The sequence below is a fragment of the Pseudophryne corroboree genome, chromosome 9 (genome assembly GCF_028390025.1).
Source record: "Pseudophryne corroboree isolate aPseCor3 chromosome 9, aPseCor3.hap2, whole genome shotgun sequence".
Lineage (NCBI taxonomy): Eukaryota > Metazoa > Chordata > Amphibia > Anura > Myobatrachidae > Pseudophryne > Pseudophryne corroboree.
This window is the reverse complement of record NC_086452.1, coordinates 255,105,820-255,126,886: the sequence shown is the minus strand read 5'-3', so window position 1 is coordinate 255,126,886 and position 21,067 is coordinate 255,105,820. Positions and strand designations below refer to the sequence as shown.

Here is a 21,067-nt window from a genome sequence, read left to right as displayed (position 1 = left end):
TTTTTTTAAAAGTGTGTGTGTGTGTACATGATGATCTTCTCTACTTTCAGCTCTATAATGCATACATGGAAACGCAAGATCAACTGCTGATTGAAAAGCAGGAAAATAAAAGGATTACAAAGTATTTGGATGATATAGTGAAGGAGGTTGAGGGTAAAGCACCTATTCTGAAACGTCAGCGAGAGGAATATGAGCGTATGCAGAAAACCGTGACGAGCTTGTCTGCCAAACTTGAGCAGGCAATGAGGGTAATTTTATTCGCAATGTTCTACAATATAGTTCTGAACACTTTCTCCAAATTGCATTTGGTTTATCGTTTTTCTGTTTTCTCAAGGAAATTCAACGTATGCAAAATGAAACTGATAAAGCAAATAAAACTTCATCAGTGCTTGAAAAGGAAAACGGGAGGTTGGAGTTACAACTGAAAGACCTATCTCAGCAGGTTGGACTAAAAACTCTCTCTCTCGATCTCTCTCTCTCTCGATCTCTCTCTCTCTCGATCTCTCTCTCTCTCTCTCTCTCTCGATCTCTCTCTCTCTCTCTCTCTCGATCTCTCTCTCTCGATCTCTCTCTCTCTCTCTCTCGATCTCTCTCTCTCGATCTCTCTCTCTCTCTCTCGATCTCTCTCTCTCTCTCGATCTCTCTCTCTCGATCTCTCGATCTCTCTCTCTCTCTCGATCTCTCGATCTCTCTCTCTCTCTCTCGATCTCTCTCTCTCGATCTCTCGATCTCGATCTCTCTCGATCTCTCGATCTCGATCTCTCTCGATCTCTCGATCTCTCTCGATCTCGATCTCTCTCGATCTCTGTCTCGATATATCGCTCTCTCTCGCTCTCTGTCTCGATATATCGCTCTCTCTCTCGCTCTAGCTCTCTCTCTAGCTCTCGCTCTAGCTCTCTCTAGCTCTCTCGCGCTCTCTCTAGCTCGCTCTCTCTCTCGCACGCTCTCTCTCTCTCTCGCGCTCTCGCGCTCTCTCTCTAGCTCTCGCGCTCGCGCTCTCTCTCGATCGTAAAATATGTTCAGTGAGTTTTTTCTTCTTTGGGGTTCATGGTCACCACATGGTTAATTCTTAACCTTGAGTATAATGCTATTGGAGACCAGGAATGACACCAAACAATCCTGTGAGCCTCCCAGGATGCACTGGGCTACTCCCCCTTCATACCCCACCCCCATGCTCGGGCACTTCAGGTTTTTTTTTTGTTTGTTTTTTTGGTGTTAGCATGGAGCAGGACACCCTGAACAGAGGGCTGCAGACTAAGCTTTTATTTGAACTTTTTCAGAGTTTTAACTACTGTTAATGGGTCCATAGGATGCCAGAGCTGTCTCTAACACCCCAACCGGTCCATGGGAGTCATTCCGACCCGTTCACACGCAGTGGTTCTTCGCTGCGGTGCAAACGGGTTGGAACTGTGCATGTGCGGCGTGTGCATCGCCCGGCGACAGACGTTGCCAGGCATCGGAGCGCCCAGCAAAAAAAAAAGACGCAGCACTGGACGGAAGAAGATTGACAGCGGAGAGGCGTTCCGGGGCGGATACTCGCTGTTGGAGGATGTTTTCGGGGAGTGGTAAGAAGGACTCAGGCGTGTCCAGGTGAACGGAGTGCGGATGTCTGACGTCAGGACCGGGACCTTCATCGCTGGATCCGTCGGACAGGGTAAGTAGCTGCAAGGCTGGTCTTGTTTTGCAGGAAACTTTTTAAGCATAGCAGGGCTGCACAAGCGATCGCAGCCCTGCTATGCTAAAATACACTCCCCCCATAGGCAAGGATTAGTTGATAGCAGCAGCAAAAAGTTGCTGGCTGCCATTAACTCTGAGTGACCCCCATGTCGCCATGAGTGGGTAGGTGATTTTGGCAGGATTCCCACTGTATACTTCTCACTAGCAAGATGCAGGGGCTCCCAGGACTGCATCCGGACACGTGGCTGACATGATTTGTGCAGTCCTTGCGGGAGACGGGCCGCGGCTGCTGGCGTGCTCCCAGTCCATTTAAGTGTACTCGAGGCCGCACTTAATCACCAGGGCACACATGTACACTGGCCCTGAGGACACTTTAATAGGCCAGGAGAACGGGTGGTGATTGCCAGCCCAGGGCGTCATTTCTCTTCGGTCTTCCCGTCCCTGGGTTGCTGCTCCTTCCTCATTAGAGACGCTGGGCAGCCATTGTACAGAGCTCTGCGGGTCTCCAGGGGCGATCGGCTGTGTCTCCCTGTATACCTCTTCTACATCAGTTATACAAAACGTTGAATCCTACCAGTCATATATAAGTGCTGGGTAGTTTATACCAGTGTCCATTGCAGTTAAAATTGTTTTCTGCATTGTGTGTAACTTTTGCTAGTTCTGCTGCTTGATTTTTCTTTATTTCAACTGTACTCTAGATTGCTTTCCCTGTAACTGTTCCTTCTCTGTTACCCTTAAATACTAGTATGAGCGCTCACTAATAAATAATAAGTAATACGTTCCTTGTGTGCCCACAGCAGTATTTCTTAATCCTCCGTCTCCAGTGTTTTGTTATGGTCGAAAGTTTTTCAGCTCCAGTCAAATGTATGGAAAAGAAAAAACAGACATTGTGTAGAAATGCTTTAAGTCCGTTTCATTACATATAGCCCACTGGACACAAGGAGGAGGATTCAGAAAATCTGCAACTCGTACCCAAACTCACAATAGTATCCCAAACTGTGCACGTAGCAGTTTCTTTATCACAGGACCATGTGTAACCTCCACCGGAAAATCACGACTCACAATAATGTGTCCCAAGATATGTATGTAACGGTTTCTTTTAATATGAGACCATGTGGAACCTCCACCAGGAATTATGTAGAGTATATGCGTACCCAACTCACTTGAGAGAGGGGAGATGACAAGCCTCATAAGGTTTCTTTGGTTTTGTCAAATAGTGACCACACTAGCATCTCCTTATCTTCTATCGCTCCTTTTATTCCACCCAAAGTTCTCAGTTCCCATATCGACGCGTGACAAAGGATCCAATAAGAGCCGAAACGCGTCGACAGATACTGGTATTGTCACTTGAAAGCGCTTTTTACAACATCTGGGACCAAAAGGTATTGTTCACCCACTTGGGGGTCCGGACTTCCCTTCCTGTGGTGCATGGTGGTTAATCTTTCCCTTTTGTGGAACCGGATCTGTTTTTTGAGAATTTTTATGGATGCATGTATTATCTGTATTAATCAGAGCGGTCAAATTCTCTCTTCAGCTTGTGGATGCTGAATTGGCCACTACTTCTAAAGATCCGCTACGAAAGCGGGTGAAAGTAGTCCTAGCTGAGTTTCTGCAGTCTGACCACTTCACAGAAGTTAGAACTGAGTTGTGGAAAACACCTACAAAGAAATTCACGGTACCTAAGAGACTCCTTTTACCCGTTACCTACAGAGGATTGTGCACAGTGGGAAAACCCACCTATTGTGCATACTCTTGTGAGTTCCATCCTACCTATCCCTACTGCGTCCTCACTTAAGAAACTGCTGGATAGACAACTGGATGCATGTCTAAAGTGGGTGTACTCCCTCACAGGAGCTACGGCCACAGTGTGGGTCGCTAAGGCCATAGAAACATGGTCCGATGACTTAGAACGCAGTTTCACATCTAATCTGTCCACAGCTCCGTTATCCATTTTTGCCAACGTCAGAGATGTGGTCAATTACATTGGCGAAGTTATCCTCTAAGGCTTCGGATGTATCCATTGCAGCTCGCCACATTGTGTGGCTCCGCTCATGGAAGATGACTCATTTGCCTTCAGCTTCATCGGGAAGACCTCGGACTTTGTCCTTTCTGACTTTTTGTTCACAAGACAAACCCGATGGTTAGTCCTTCCCACGCTCCGATCACGCAAGCAAGGCCTCTAATCCCAGGGCCAAGCAGGCTTGGGCCGCAAGACGTCGTCCTACCAAACCTGAGGATCCACATTCAGCCTGACGGTACCTGCCTCCCCCTGGGGTACCCCAGGGTGGGAGGCCGGTTTCTTCAGTTTGCCCAGACATAGTCTAACAGACTCTGGGTCAAAGAAGTTGTCTCTCACGGGTACGCTCTCCTCATTCCTGAGGTGTCCTCCCAAACAGTACTTCGATACCACTCTGTCACTGGACCCTGCAAAGCACAATCATTGCAAGCAGTCATTCATCCCTGTGCCATGACATCAACAGGGTCAAGGGTTCTATTCTACACTGTTTGGTTCAGAAACCAAATGGGTCCTACCGCCCCATTCTGAATCTCAAGCTGATGAACAATACTTAAGTTCAGTATGGAAACTCTCCACTCCATTGTACTAGCAATGCGACCTGGGGATTATAGGGTTTCCCTGGACATCCAGGATGCGTATCTGCATGTACCTATAGCACCCTGCCCCCAACCGTTCCTCAGGTTTGCTGTTCTCCAACAGCATTTACAATTCCAGGCCCTATCCTTTGGACTGTCCACAGCTCCCACGGTATTCACCAAAGTCATGGCAGTGATAACTGTCCATCTTCAAGGGCAGGAGATTCGGATTCTCCCTTACTTAGATGATCTACTACTCCTGGCACAGTCTCCGGAGATACTTAATAATCATCTCCAACTGTTATTGTCCTTTCTCTAAACCCACGGTTTGTTAATCATCTGGGCCAAGTCCTTACTCGTTCCATCTCAGAGGAATGCTACACCTCGGAGCTTTGCTAGATGCCAGTGTAGCTCATCTTCATACCTTGATTGCAGCATTGCAGTTGCGCATCCACAGCCTACTTCACAGCCCCAGGGTCTCTTTACATGTCGCCATGCAGACCCTGGGCTCCATGGTATCTGAATTCGACATGGTAGAATACTCCCTATTTCACTCCAGGCCCCTACAGCACCTAATACTGGAATGGCCTACCAACACGACTCAAGTCTCCGACTCTGATTCTGACGCAGGAGGTCCATCTATCCCTGGCATGGTGGCTTCACAAACCCAACCTGGACAAGGGCAGACCTTTTTGGATACCTCACTGAACACTTCTTGCCACGGATGCCAGTCTCTAATGGTGTAGAGTGGTAATGGGCAGTCACTCCTTTCAGGGTCGTTGGTCTCCATCAGAAAGGACTCTCTCAATTAATGTACTCTAGCTCCGAGCGGTTTACAGGGCTCTTCAAATGGCTCAAGACCTTTTTCAAGGTCCAGTCAGACAATGCCACAGCAGTGGCTTACATAAATTGGCAGGGCGGCACTCAAAATGTAGCAGCCATGCAGGAAGTGTCTCGGATTCTCGTATGTGCAGTTAATCTTCCAGCCATCTCTGCAATATTAATTCCAGGAGTCCTCAACTGGGAGGCAGACTTTCTCAGTTGCCAAGATGTCCATGTCAGAGAGTGGTCTCTCCACCTGGATGTCTTTCAAATCCTGGTACGCAAATGGGGTTTGCCACCTGTCGATCTCATGGCCTCCAGACACAACCACAAGGTTCTGGCGTACAGGGCCAGGATAAGAGATCCGGAAAGAGACTTTCGTGGACGCACTCACAGTTCCATGGAACTTTCCTCTTGCATATCTCTTCCCTCCAGTATCTAGGAAGGAAGGCAGAACACTCATCCTGGTAGCTCCAGCATGGCCCATACACGATTTGGTTCTTGGATCTGAGGGATCTCTCCATAGACAAGCCCTTCCCTCTACCTCTTCGGCCAGACTTGCTCTCTCTCGGGCCCTGTCTCCATCCGAACCTGCTCTTGAGACTTCCCTCCTAAGGGACAAAGACTTCTCTGGAGCGGTAGTTTATACTATTCTGCAGGCTCAGAAACCAGCCTCCGCCCGCATAGGGGGTCCCCCGGTTCAAAGTGCAGCTGAACGTGGGCGTGGCATACAGATCCCTCATGGTAGGGACCCGATAGAGCCTCCCCGTGTAAACTGGCTCAAGATGGTTTAAACTAGCACTTGTGTGATGTTTTTAAGCATGATAGGAGACTTTGCCAGTATTAAAATCACTTTAGCTCCGGCGCCATTGGCGGAGCTACCTCAGAGCGGGACCAGAGACCTTTTTGCGCCTTCCTCTGCTTAATGCAGCAGCGAACAGCGCACACAGCTCTTCCTGACTCCCAAGACACGCTGAAAAACTGGTACAGCTGTGTATCATAGGGGGAGAGCCGCTATTGTACACAATCTGTGTTTTCTACAGGACCGTGTTTACTAGCGTTTCACTGTAATATTAACGGACAGCCTCACTGGGACTGTGCGGCTAGGTGTGTGCTGGTGTCTTTCTCTGTGTGTCTCCTCTCGCATACAGTTAGGGCAGGCTTGATCAGTATACTATCTGTATGTTATTATTACTGTAAACATGGGTAAACACAAACTCTGTAGTGTATACCGCACTAGATTCTCTCCCTTATCTACTGATTCTGTTTCATGTGAACAATGCAGCCAATATTCACAAATCAGTGTAGGGGCTGGAGGAGAGGGTCCAGAGCGCTCCTGGCTAGGGGCTCTTAAAACTATGATGTCTGATAAGTCATCACAACTGTCTACTAATGTTCAGAAAACTCGGCTACTACAACAGTCTGTTGCAGACTTGGCTGCTAGGGCATATGTTACACAGCCCTCCATCTCATATGCAGGTTTACCTGTCCTACTCTGATTCAGATGGGGAGGACTTAGATCCTATTAGTGGGGATTCTGATTCTGCTCAGGGTATTGAACCCCTCATTCTGGCTATACTGGACGTGTTAAAGCTCCCTCTAGAGGACGCTGCGTCACAGCAGTCTTTTTCCTTTGCACAACACAAGCCTAAAGTCACTTTCCTGATTCTGCAGCATTAGATGACCTTTTCAAGTTGGCCTGGAAAAATCCAGACAAAAAATTCCAAGTGTCCAAGCAGAATGTGTACTATGGTATTATATATGAAAGATATAGGAAATATGGATTGAACAATAGGTTGACAATACATTTACACTCTCTGCCCTTAAAGCTCTATTCGGCATAGATGGGGCTGCAGAGGCTTTTAATGAGAGGCAATCATGAGACCGCCTGACTGGATCCCAACGCCAGAATCTTGAAAGGTGGTGAAATGGCGCTGCCGGAATACGACGCCACAGACTTTTCTCCCTCTATCTGTGTCCATGGCACCCATAGAGGGAGAATAAAACCTGTGGCGAGCGCAGCAAGCCACCGTGCTCGCGGCGAGCACTGTGACCCAGCAAGAAGCTTTCTAGCCTTGCCCCGCTGCCGGCATACTGGTGGCCGGGATCTCGCTCTCCGGGATCATGACATCCAGAATCCCGTCCGCTGGTAACATGTATATACTCAATTTTGAATAGGTGTATAAGGCTAGCAGTGCAGAGTTCTTAGTGGAGTACAGTAGGCAAGCTAAGAGTTACATGGATGTGAGCTTGGAAAATTGTCAGAATTGAGGCTGTTATTTTCAATACTGAAATTCTTCCTTTTCAATTACAACCCTAGATCAGAATACTATTAATGGAGCTGGAAGAGGCAAGAGGGAACCATGTCCAAAGAGATGACGATGTGAGCTCTGCTAATATAACAAGTTCTTCTGAAGTTATAACACAACATTTAGTTACCTACAGAAACATTGAAGAGCTTCAGCAACAGAATCAGAAACTCCTGGTAGCACTGAGGGAGCTTGGAGAAGCCAAAGAGAAAGAAGAGCAAGAAAGTATTGCTTCAGAGTAAGACCTAGAACTTGAAACATCTGTATCTTTAGTTTTGGAAGGGTTTTTTTTTTTCCCAACGAGCAGCATGGGACATATGGGAGGAACAAATTGTTTTAATTTCCTTTGATATGCTTGCCAGCGTTAGTTGTCAGAAATTGCCAATTGTATTATATCATTGTGATGCGATGTCATTACTGTTTTCTGTGAGTGACCTGGTTGTTACTGACCATATGTTGTGCTTGGATAGCTGACATTAAATGCCTGTCAACTGTGTAACCCCACATTACCCCATAGGTGGAGTAGAATAGTCACTGATGCCTCCAGGATCCTTCAGTGGCACCTGGAAGTGCTCAAGTGCTGTTATGCAGGTCACAGAAATCTCTGGATATTTTTTATATTTAGAATTTATAGTATGGGTTTATTCTTAAAAATGTACCCATTTTTTCCTTAAGATCTTTAGGCTTATACAGGAGTATGGGTGCATTTAAAATTTTTGCACAAACTCCTCCCAATTCTAACAAGCTTTCACAATGAGAGAAGCCCACCAGGATATATAGCCATTTGTTGATCTCCTTCTCTCCCCTTCTATAAGCTTTGACAGGAGTAATAGATTGTGGGGTATTATTCTTGAGCTTTAGTGCCCTAGGACTCTAGGTAAAGTTATGTAACTGTTCATAATGTCTCTCCAGCAATTAGACTTGGCAAGCCTGAGATCCAGCTGACATGTATGATTGGTTCTGCTCCCGATCTAGCAGATCCAACCTGGATTATGTCTTTTCCCTAATTCATAGCTGAGCTTTGTTATCTGCTCATCTCAGAGAGGTGATCAAAAATCAGATCACGTTGGCTGCTTCATGTAGAATAATCAGAGGGGAAGCGGTTAACATACCGCCAGTCAGGATCTTGGCAATCACAAAACAGACGCCGGAATCCCGACAAGCTGTAAAATGCTGACGCTGGAATCCCGGCGACACAGGCTATTTCCCCTCTGTGGGTGTCCACAACACCAATAGACGGAAAATATAACCTGTAGCAAGCCCGCAAGGGGATTTCTAGCGCTCGCCCTGCTTGCCAGCATACTTACTGGACCTGAGTGTGTGGATCATACTTCCAGCAGGCTGACCAGTGCCTAAAAATATTGCAAATCGCGACCGATCCGAGGCTGCAGCATTCAGATCTTGCAGATGCATGCAGGAGGTGTCGATCTCCAGATGCCTCCTGCTACATTTGAATTTTAATTACACTAAATTTCACAGCTGCTAATGTTGCTGTTCTTAGGGATGTGACAGCCAGGTAGATTGTCTATCCTTATCTTAAGTTGCCACAGGGGCCTTTTTTATTTATTTTTTGATTTTTTTTTGGAGTGTTAGCTTTTGGTTGAGTTAACAAGGTGGTCAGAAAAGTTTGTGGGTTAGTAATTGTTGTAGGTTTAATTAAAGTTTACATTTATTTTAGAATCTCTGAACTGAAAAAAGCACTAGAAAATGCCTGTTCTGAGGTGCAACAGCTTCGTGAAAACCGTCAGCATCACATGCACATGGTGGAGTCTGTTATACGTCAGCGTGACATGTATCGTATACTTTTGGCTCAAACAACTGGTGTCACATTGCCTGCAGCAGGTATGGTGTACAATTGATGTATTTACTTTCTTAGCAGGCTAGATTCAATTGTTGGTCACTTAAAGGATAACTAAATTTACGATGCAGTTTGCTTTTTGTAAAGCAACACCTAGAATAAGCTTCCCAAAACTCAATTAGGGTCCGATACTGAATTCAGGATCCGATTCATTTCTCCCCCCCCCCCCCCCCCCCCATTTTTAAGCCATTTTAATCAATGTAAATATCCAGTTAAATAATATTTTATGTGAAAACATACATACATACATACATACATACATACATACATACATACATACATACATACATACATACATACATACATACGTATGTATGTTTGAGCCCTTTAGGATCTTTGCAATTTATGCATAAATTTGTCAATAATTACAGTACATATATATCTATACATATTAGAGTTTGTGAGCCCTTTTAGAATTTTCAGTAATTCTGCATATTTCTAGCAAAGCTATGTGAGGTTGGATCATTTTGATTTATCAGTACATGCAAGTCCATAATTTTGCATGTTTAATTTATAGAATATAGAGCAGCCACTTCAACATAGGATTTTAATTACCTACTGGTAAATCCTTTTCTTGTAGTCCACACGGGATACTGGGGGCACTTAGTACGATGGGGTATAGATGGGGTCCAAAGGAGTCGGTGCACTTTAAGTTTCTTCAACTGGGTGTGCTGGCTCCTCCCCTCTATGTTCCCTCCTACAGCCAGTCCAGGTAAAACTGTGCCCAAAGGAGAATGGACATACTTGAGAGAAGGAACATAACAAACAACGAGTGGTGAAAATCACGCACCAGCACACCACAACATAAACCGACAAGCAACGGCTGGTAACAAAAACGGTAACGGCAACAGCTGAACAGATAAACTTTTATATAAGAAAATCCTGCAGGAAAGTCATTGCACTGAAGCATTTGCCCAGTATCCCTTATGGACTACAAGAAAAGGATTTACCGGTAGGTAATTCAAATCCTATTTTCTCTAGCATCCATAAGGGATATTGGGGAATCTAGTACGATGGGTTTAGACGGGGTCCAAAGGAGCTGGTGCACTTTAAATTTCTTCACTGGGTGTGCTGTTTCCTCCCCTCTATGCCCCTCCCACAGGCAGTTTAGAAAAAAGTGCCCTCAGGAGAGGATGTTTATCTCTGAGCTCCAGAGAGTTTTCTTCAATTTCTTTTCTCTAACGTCCTAAGTGGATGCTGGGGACTCCGTAAGGACCATGGGGAATAGCGGCTCCGCAGGAGACTGGGCACAAAAGTAAAAGCTTTAGGACTACCTGGTGTGCACTGGCTCCTCCCCCTATGACCCTCCTCCAAGCCTCAGTTAGATTTTTGTGCCCGAACGAGAAGGGTGCACACTAGGTGGCTCTCCTGAGCTGCTTAGTGAAAAGTTTAGTTTTAGGTTTTTTATTTTCAGTGAGACCTGCTGGCAACAGGCTCACTGCATCGAGGGACTAAGGGGAGAAGAAGCGAACTCACCTGCGTGCAGAGTGGATTGGGCTTCTTAGGCTACTGGACATTAGCTCCAGAGGGACGATCACAGGCCCAGCCATGGATGGGTCCCAGAGCCGCGCCGCCGGCCCCCTTACAGAGCCAGAAGACAGAAGAGGTCCGGAAAATCGGCGGCAGAAGACGTCCTGTCTTCAACAAGGTAGCGCACAGCACTGCAGCTGTGCGCCATTGCTCTCGGCACACTTCACACTCCGGTCACTGAGGGTGCAGGGCGCTTGGGGGGGGCGCCCTGAGACGCAATAAAACACCTTGGATGGCAAAAAATGCATCACATATAGCTCCTGGGCTATATGGATGAATTTAACCCCTGCCAAAATACATAGAAAAACGGGAGATAAGGCCGCCGATAAGGGGGCGGAGCCTATCTCCTCAGCACACTGGCGCCATTTTCCCTCACAGCTCCGTTGGAGGGAAGCTCCCTGGCTCTCCCCTGCAGTCACTACACTACAGAAAGGGTTAAAAAAGAGAGGGGGGGCACTAATTAGGCGCAGTATAAACAATACAGCAGCTATAAGGGGAAAAACACTTATATAAGGTTATCCCTGTGTGTATGTATATATATATATATATAGCGCTCTGGTGTGTGCTGGCAAACTCTCCCTCTGTCTCCCCAAAGGGCTAGTGGGGTCCTGTCCTCTATCAGAGCATTCCCTGTGTGTGTGCTGTATGTCGGTACGTTTGTGTCGACATGTATGAGGAGAAAAATATAGACGCCGACACGGATACTGACTCCAGTGTCGACGGTGAAGAGACAAATGTGACTTCCAGTAGGGCCACACGTTACATGATTGAGGCAATGAAAAATGTTTTACACATTTCTGATAATACGAGTACCACCAAAAAGGGGTATTATGTTCGGTGAGGAAAAACTACCTGTAGTTTTCCTGAATCTGAGAAATTAAATGAGGTGTGTGATGATGCGTGGTTTTCCCCCGATAACAACTGATAATTTCTAAAATGTTATTGGCATTATATCCTTTCCCGCCAGAGGTTAGGGTGCGTTGGGAAACACCCCCTAGGGTGGATAAAGCGCTCACACGCTTGTAAGAACAAGGGCTCTACCCTCTCCTGAGATGGCCGCCCTTAAGGATCCTGCTGATAGAAAGCAGGAGGGCATCCTAAAAGGTATTTACACACATACTGGTGTTATACTGCGACCAGCAATCGCCTCAGCCTGGATGTGCAGTGCTGGGTTGGCGTGGTCTGATTCCCTGACTGAAAATATTGTTACCCTAGATAGGGACAGTATATTATTGCCTATAGAGCATTTAAAAGATGCATTTCTATATATGCGTGATGCACAGCGGAATATTTGCCGACTGGCATCAAGTCTAAGTGCGTTGTCCATTTCTACCAGTAGAGGGTTATGGACACGACAGTGGTCAGGTGATGCGGATTCCAAACGGCATTTGGAAGTATTGCCTTATTAAGGGGAGGAGTTATTTGGGGTCGGTCTTTCAGACCTGGTGGCCACGGCAACAGCTGGGAAATCCACGTTTGTACCCCAGGTCGCCTCTCAACATGAGAAGACGCCGTATTATCAGGCGCAGTCTTTTCGTGGGCAAGCGGGCAAAAGGTTCCTCATTTCTGCCCTGTGACAGAGGGAGAGGAAAAAGGCTGCAGAAATCAGCCAGTTCCCAGGAACAGAAACCCTCTCCCGCCTCTGCCAAGCCCTCAGTATGACGCTGGGGCTTCACAAGCAGAATCGGGCACGGTGGGGGCCCGTCTCAATGAATTTCAGCGCGCAGTGGGCTCACTCGCAAGTAGACCCCTGGATCCTTCAGGTGATATCTCAGGGGTACAAATTGGAATTCGAGACGTCTCCCCCTCGCCGTTTCCTAAAGTCTGCTTTACCGATGTCTCCTTCTGACAGGGAGACAGTTTTGGAAGCCATTCACAAGCTGTATTCCCAGCAGGTGATAATCAAGGTACCCCTCCTGCAACAGGGAACGGGGTATTATTCCACACTGTTGTGGTACCGAAGCCGGACGGCTCGGTGAGACCGATTCTAAATCTAAAATATTTAAACACTTACATACAGAGGTTCAAATTCAAGATTGAGTCACTCAGAGCAGTGATTGCGAACCTGGAAGAAGAGGACTACATGATGTCTCGGGACATCAAGGATGCTTACCTTCATGTCCAAATTTACCCTTCTCACCAAGGGTACCTCAGGTTTATGGTACAGAACTGTCACTATCCGTTTCAGACGCTGCCGTATGGATGGTCCACGGCACCCCGGGTCTTGACCAAGGTAATGGCCGAAATGATGATACTCCTTCGAAGGAAGGGAATTTTAGTTATCCCTTACTTGGACGATTCCCTGATAAGGGTAAGATCCAGGGAACAGTTGGAGGTCGGTGTAGCACTATCTCAGGTAGTGTTGCGGCAGCACGATTGAATTCTCAATATTCCAAAATTGCAGCTGATTCCGACGACTCGTCTTCTGTTCTTAGGGATGATCCTGGACACAGTTCAGAAAAAGGTGTTTCTCCCGGAGGAGAAAGTCAGGGAGTTATCCGAGCTAGTCGGGAACCTCCTATAACCGAGCCAAGTCTCAGTACATCAATGAGATGGTTCTGGGAAAAATGGTGGCTTCCTATGAAGCAATCCCATGCGGCAGATTCCACGCAAGAACTTTCCAGTGGGACCTGCTGGACAAATGGTCCGGGTCGCATCTTCAGATGCATCAGCGGATAACCCTGTCACCAAGCACAAGGGTGTCTCTCCTGTGGTGGTTGCAGAGTGCTCATCTTCTAGAGGGCCGCACATTCAGGACTGGGTCCTGGTGACCACGGATGCCAGCCTGCGAGGCTGGGGAGCAGTCACACAGGGAAGGAATTTCCAGAGCTTTTGGTCAAGCCTGGAGACATCACTTCACATAAATATCCTGAAGCTAAGGGCCATTTACAATGCTCTAAGCTCAGCAAGACCTCTGCTTCAAGGTCACCCGGAGTTGATCCATTCGGACAACATCACGGCAGTCACCCACGTAAACAGACAGGGTGACACAAGAAGCAGAAGGGCAATGGCAGAAGCTGCAAGGATTCTTCGCTGGGCGGAAAATCATGTGATAGCACTGTCAGCAGTATTCATTCCGGGAGTGGACGACCTCCACCCGGGAGAGTGGGGACTTCACCCAGAAGTCTTCCACGTGTTTATAAAACTCGACAAGTATTGCGCCAGGTCAAGGGACCCTCAGGCAATAGCTGTAGACGCTCTGGTAACACAGTGGGTGTACCAGTCAGTGTATGTGTTCCCTCCTCTGCCTCTCATAACCAAGGTACTGAGAATTATAAGATGGAGAGGAGTAAGCACTATATTCGTGGCTCCGGATTGGCCAAGAAGGATTTGGTAACCGGAACTTCAAGAGATGCTCACGGAGGATCCGTGGCCTCTACCTCTAAGAAGGGACCTGCTCCAGCAAGGACCCTGTCTGTTCCAAGACTTACCGCGGCTGCGTTTAACGGCAGGGCGGTTGAACGCCGGATCCTGAAGGAAAAAGGCATTCCGGATGAAGTCATCCCTATCCTGATCAAAGCCAGGAAAGATATAACCGCAAAACATTATCACCGCATTTGGCGAAAATATGTTGCGTGGTGCGAGGCCAGTAAGGCCCCGACGGAGGAATTTTCAACTAGGTCGATTCCTACATTTCCTGCAAACAGGAGAGTGTATGGGCCTGAAATGGAGGTCCATTAAGGTTCAAATTTCGTCCCTGTCAATTTTCTTCCAAAAAGAACTAGCTTCAGTCCCTGAAGTTCAGACGTTTGTGAAAGGGGTACTGTATATACAGCCTCCTTTTGTGCCTCCAGTGGCACCTTGGGATCTAAATGTAGTTTTTGGGTTTCAAAAGTCACATTGGTTTGAACCACTTAAATATGTGGAGTTAAAATATCTCACATGGAAAGTGGTCATGCTGTTGGCCCTGGCCTGGGCCAGGTGCGTGTCAGAATTGGCGGCTTTATCCTGTAAAAGCCCTCATCTGATTTTCCATCCGGACAGGGCGGAATTGAGGACTTATCCTCAGTTTCTCCCTAAGGTGGTTTTCAGCGTTTCACCTGAATCAACCTATTGTGGTGCCTGCGGCTACTAGGGACTTGGAGGACTCCAAGTTGCTGGACGTTGTCAGAGCCCTGGAAATATAGGTTTCCAGGACGGCTGGAGTCAGAAAATCTGACTTGTTGTTTATTCTGTATGCACCCAACAAGTTGGGTGCTCCTGCTTCTAAGCAGACTATTGCTCGTTGGATTTGTAGTACAATTCAGCTTGCACATTCTGTGGCAGGCCTGCCACAGCCAAAATCTGTAAAAGCCCATTCCACAAGGAAGGTGGGCTCATCTTGGGCGGCTGCCCGAGGGGTCTCGGCTTTACAACTTTGCCGAGCAGCTACTTGGTCAGGAGCAAATACGTTTGTAAAATTCTACAAATTTGATACCCTGGCTGAGGAGGATCTGGAGTTCTCTCATTTGGTGCTGCAGAGTCATCTGCACTCTCCCGCCCGTTTGGGAGCTTTGGTATAATCCCCATGGTCCTTACGGAGTCCCCAGCATCCACTTAGGACGTTAGAGAAAATAAGAATTTACTTACCGATAATTCTATTTCTCGTAGTCCGTAGTGGATGCTGGGCGCCCATCCCAAGTGCGGATTGTCTGCAATACTGGTACATAGTTATTGTTACCAAAAAATCGGGTTATTATTGTTGTGAGCCATCTTTTCAGAGGCTCCTCTGTTATCATGCTGTTAACTGGGTTCAGATCACAGGTTGTACGGTATGATTGGTGTGGCTGGTATGAGTCTTACCCGGGATTCAAAATCCTTCCTTATTGTGTACGCTCGTCCGGGCACAGTATCCTAACTGAGGCTTGGAGGAGGGTCATAGGGGGAGGAGCCAGTGCACACCAGGTAGTCCTAAAGCTTTTACTTTTGTGCCCAGTCTCCTGCGGAGCCGCTATTCCCCATGGTCCTTACGGAGTCCCCAGCATCCACTACGGACTACGAGAAATAGAATTATCGGTAAGTAAATTCTTATTTTTATTTTCTATTTTTGGTATGCTGTTTTGGGCAACAGCATACCTGCACCGTGGGAGTTAGGAGGAGGGGAGGCGGTGCGGTGGTCACTGGCCTTGCGAGGTGCAGAGCCGGTTCCCTGCTGCAGGACCACCATCCTGAGGGGTGGTTGTTCAGTAGAGCATTGAGCCTTGGCTGTCAAAATCCCAGCATGCCGCACACCCCTAACACTGCCTGAAGGTGACGTATGTGGTAAGTACAAACCGGAGGCCCCGCTAGGGGATCCCCCGGATCAAAGTGCGGCTGAACGTGGGCACATGGTACGGGACCCTCTTGGGAGGGTCCCACTAGGGTCCCCTGTGTAAACTGGCTGCCAATCGCTTGAACTAGCACTTGTGTTACGTTTTTGAGCAAATGGGTGACTTTGCCAGTATACTTAATCACTATAGCTCTGGCGCCATTGGAGGGGGCGGAGCTACCTCAGAGCGGGATCAGCCGCGTTTTGGTGGCTTCCTCTGCTTAGTGCAGCCACAGCGCTTCCTGCCTTACAAGCCACGCTGGAACACTAGTACAGGGTGTAACAAAGGGGGAGAGCCGCTGATGTACACTGTCTGGGTTCTCTACAGGACAGACATTAGTGTTTACTGTGTTATAGTGAGCTGTCAGCCTCACTGGGGCTGTGCAGCTAGGGGTGTGCTGGTGTCGTCCTCTCTGTGTCTCCTCTCATATACAGTAAGGGCAGGCCTGAGATATATTGCTGTATGTTTGTTATTGTGCTTACTGTGAAACCTGGGTTAACACAAGCTGTGCAGTGTATGTCACACTAGATTCTCTCCAAAATCATCTGATTCTGTTTCTTGTGAACAATGCAGCCAATCTTCACAAATCGGTGAAGGGGCTGGAGGACAGGGTCCAGAGCCTGCAGGGCTAGGGTCTCTGAAAAATATGATGTCTGATATGTCATCCCAGCTCGCTGCTAATGTTAAAAAAAAAAAAAAAACTCAGCTACTACAACAGGCTATTTCAGATTTAGCTGCTAGGGCAGATGTTACACAGCCCCCCTCCTCTCATGCAGGACCACATAAGCGTGGTTTGCCTGCTCTACTATCTGACACAGATGAGGTTGGGGAGGACTTGTACCCCGTTAGTGGGGATACCGATTCCGCTCAGGGTATTGAACCCCTAATTCTGGCTATACGGAATGTGTTAAAGTTCCCCCTAGAGGACGCTGCGTCACAGTAGTCGTCTTTACACAAAACAAGCCCAATGTCACTTTCCCTGATTCTGCAGAGTTAGATGACTTATTCAAGTTGGGCCGGAAAAATCCAGACAAAAATTAAGTGTCCAAAAAGTTTTTGCGCACTTTCCCATTTGCTCCTATAGGTAGGAAACTTTCGAGGAAGCTCCGGGGGTTGATGCATCAGTCTCTCGACTGTCCAAAAAGGCAGTGATGCCTGTCCTGGGCTCCTTTACTATAAAGGAACCTGGGGATAGGAAAATAGAAGCTACACTCAAATCTATTTACATGGCAGCAGATGTATCGCAGAGGCCGGTCATTGCGGGTTGCCGGATGACCTGTGCCATTCATTCATGGGCCAATCAAATTCAGGAGGGCCTTTCCGCTGCTATGCCCCTGGTCACTATGGTGACACTCCTAAAGCACATTCAGGACACTACACACGTCCTCTGTGATTCCCTTAAGGAGATGGGGAACATTAATGCTAGGACCTCTGCCATGTCAGTGTCGGCGCGCCGGGCCTTGTGGTTGCGTCACTGGATAGCAGACAAGGAATCCAAAAGCCAATGTGGAATCCCTCCCTCTTTCAGGGGAATGGCTCTTTGGGGTTGAATTGGATATGTGGATTTCCAAAGTTACAGCTGGGAAATCCACGTTTCTCCTCTCTGGGGCCCCGTCGGCGAGACAATCCTACCCGGGGCCGTCTATACAGTCCATTCGGTCTCATAGATTTCGATCTAAGGCCAGAGGTGCCTCCAATGTGACTAGATTCACCAGAGGTAAGTCAAGAAAGCCTGCAGGCACCAGCTCTCAGGAACAGACCACCAGTTCTGTTTCCACTAAGGCCTCTGCATGACTGTGCCCACCCACCCCGAGGGGATCTCAAGGAGGGAGCTGGACTGCATCACTTCAGCCGCATCTGAGAGGTTTCCTGCCAGGATTCCTGGGTCAGGGATCTCGTTTCTCAAGGCTACAAGCTGTAGTTCGACAGTGCTCCTCCCCAACAATTTTTCAAATCCATGCTTACCAGCTTTGGATTATATGCAGGTTATGTTGCAACAGGCCATCCTAAAGTTTGGTCCAGTCCCACGTCATTGTTCCAGTACCAATACCACAACGAGGCAAGGGTTATTACTCCAACCTGTTTGTGGTTCTGAAACAGGATGATTCGGTAAGATCCATTTGGAATCTAAAGTCCTTGAATACTTACCTGAAGGTGTTCAAGTTCAAAATTGAATCCTTGCAAGCAGTGATTGCGGGCCTGGAAGAACAGGAATTCATGGTTTCCTTGAATATCAAGGACACCTACCCCCATATTCCGATTTGGTTTGCCTTGCTGGACGATCACTACCAATTCCAGGCACTGCCCTTCGGCCTCTCCACAGCTCAGAGGGTGTTCACAAAGGTGATGGCGGAGATGATGTTCCAGCTCCGGGTCCACCGAGTCAATATTGTCCCTTACCTGGATGGTCTTCTGCTCAAAGCAAGATCCAGGGAGCTTTTGTTGCTCCATATTGACCTCACTATCCATCTTCTGTCACGCCATGGGTGGATCCTCAACTTACAGATGTCCCACCTCTAGCCGACTCAGTGGCTCCTGTTCCTGGGGATATTGCTGGATACGGTGGCCCAGAAGGTGTTCCTACCAGAGGACAAGGTGAGAACCCTTCAGGAGAAGGTCTACATGGTGCTTCGTCCTACTCGAGTGTCCATCCATCTTTGCATAAGATTGTTGGGAAAGATGGTCGCCTCATACGAGGCGTTCAGATATGGGAGGTTCCATGCCAGGACTCTTCAGCTGGATCTCCTGAGCAAATGGTCCGGATCACATCTTCAGATGCACCGGATGATACAGCTGTCGCCTCAGGCCAGGATTTCCCTCCTGTGGTGGCTGCAATCCTGCAATCTCCTGGAAGGCCGAAGTTTCGGGATTTAGGATTGGATCCTTCTCAAAATGGATGTAAGTCTGAGAAGATGGGGAGCTGTCACCCAAGTGGCGCAGTTCCAGGGCAGGTGGTCAGCCCAAGAAGCCCTCCTTCCAATTAACATTCTTGAACTTGGGGCAATCTGCAATGCTCCACTTCAGGCCTCTCCTTTGCTCAAGGATCACGCCATCCAAGTACATTCGGACAATGCCACAGCGGTGGCGTACATCAATCGACAAGGAGAAACAAAAAGCAGAGCCTGCATGTGAGGGCTGTCAAGAATACTCCTCTGGGCAGAAAGAAATGCAAGAACAATGTCTGCTATCTTCATTCCGGGTGTGGACAACTGGGAAGCGGACTTCCTGAGTCGTCAGTCTCCACCTGGGGGAGTGGGGTCTCCACCATTAGGTGTTCCAACAGATTATCAACCGGTGGGGCTGCCCACAGATAGACATGATGGTTTCTCGCCTCAACGGGAAACTTCACTGGTATTGCTCACGAACCAGGGACCCTCAAGCAATGGCAGTAGATGCACTGACGTCACCTTGGCCTTACTGGCTGGTCTACCTGTTTCCTCCGTTTCCGTTGCTCCCAAGGGTGCCCAAGCAAATCCGAAATCAGAGTCCAGGAAATTCTGATTGCCCTGTATGACGTAGTACGCAGATCTTCTGGACATGTCTGTCGTAGACACTTTTCCCTGCCTCTCAGAAGAGATCTTCTTCAATAAGGACTGTTAGTCTATCTGGACTTACGGCGACTTCGTTTGACGGCATGGAGGTTGAGCGGAACATCCTAGCCCACAAGGGCTTTTCCAAAAAGGGTTATTACCATGGTTCAGGCCAGGAACCCTGTGACGTCAAAACACTCATATCTAGATATGTCTCTTGGTGCTAGGGACGCATGTATCTGCTTTCAGAGTTACACTTGGGACGTTTCTTATGTTTCCTGCAGGCTTGTGTGGATAAAGGCTTACGTCTGGGTTCCATTAAGGTCCAGATTTCAGCTCTCTCCATTTTCTTCCAGGAGAAATTGGCAGTGTTGCCAGAAGTTCAGACCTTCTTGCATGGGGTACTCCACATACAACCTCCTTTTGTGCCGTCTATGGCACCCTGGGATTTAAATGTGATGTTGGAATTTCTACAGTCCTCCTGGTTTGAGCCTCTTATGACTGTAGAAGACAAGTACCTCACGTGGAAGACAGTGATGTTACTGGCCCTGGCTTCTGCTAGGCGTGTCTCAGAATTGAGGACCTTACTGTGTAAGAGCCCATACTTGGTCTTTTACGAGGACAGAGCGGAGCTCCAGACTAGACAGCAGTTCCTGACGAAGGTTGTCTCCGCGTTTCACCTAAATCAATCTATTGTGGTTCCGTCTGCTTCTTATACTTCTGCTCCTCTGAAGGCATTTGATGCTCTGCGTGCAGCGAACAGCGCGTGCTCTATGATGCGCAGAAAAAAGGTTGCCTTGCTTCAAAGCAGTCCATTGCTCTTTAGATTAGGCTTACTCTCCAACAGGCCTGTGTGTCTGCAGCCTTACTTGTTCCTAAGTCTCTGATGGCCCACTCTACAAGATCAGTGGGCTCTTCCTGGGCAGCTGCCCGTGGAGTCTCGGCCTTGTAACTGTGCCGAGCTGCTGCCTGGTCGGGAAGAACACTTTCTCCAGCAAGGTCCACAGGTTATCCACAGGATAACATTGGGATATGATGGAGCGACAGCGGATTGGCACCAAACGATCACAAGCTTTCTAGCCTCCCAGGATGCAACGGGCTCGTCAATATATCTGCCCACTGGCTCAGGCAAATATGTTTGTTTTTTGTTTGGTGCAGCAGGAGCCAGACCATGGTCAGGGCTGCTGTGTTTGGCAGCCCTAAGCTTTCTTATTTTATTTTTATAGTCTTACTACATTGTTTTTGAGTGATCTTTCCTAACAGCGTTTTACACGCATATCGGAAAGAGTCGCTCCAACAACTCTCCGCCGGGTCGCAACAACGCTTACCCATGGTACAAGTGCTGTCTCGGTGGGCGTCTGTGTCGGATATGCTTGCAGATCCAGCAGACGTTACCAGGCTGTGGCCGGAGCACGGGGAGATGGTAAGGCATCTGTTCCGCTTAGAAGGGGAATACGGACA

At 47.9% G+C, this 21,067-nt stretch overlaps 1 protein-coding gene across 1 annotated transcript in view; it reads left to right on the top strand.

The window, feature by feature from the left end:
- Window positions 1–21,067, top strand: part of TPR (translocated promoter region, nuclear basket protein) — a 605,901-nt gene that overhangs the window by 121,195 nt on the left and 463,639 nt on the right. The window contains exons 12-15 of the mRNA XM_063940231.1: window positions 51–248; window positions 335–442; window positions 7,412–7,638; window positions 9,079–9,242. Of these exons, the coding sequence (XP_063796301.1) occupies window positions 51–248; window positions 335–442; window positions 7,412–7,638; window positions 9,079–9,242 (697 nt within the window). The remainder of the gene's footprint in view (window positions 1–50; window positions 249–334; window positions 443–7,411; window positions 7,639–9,078; window positions 9,243–21,067) is intronic.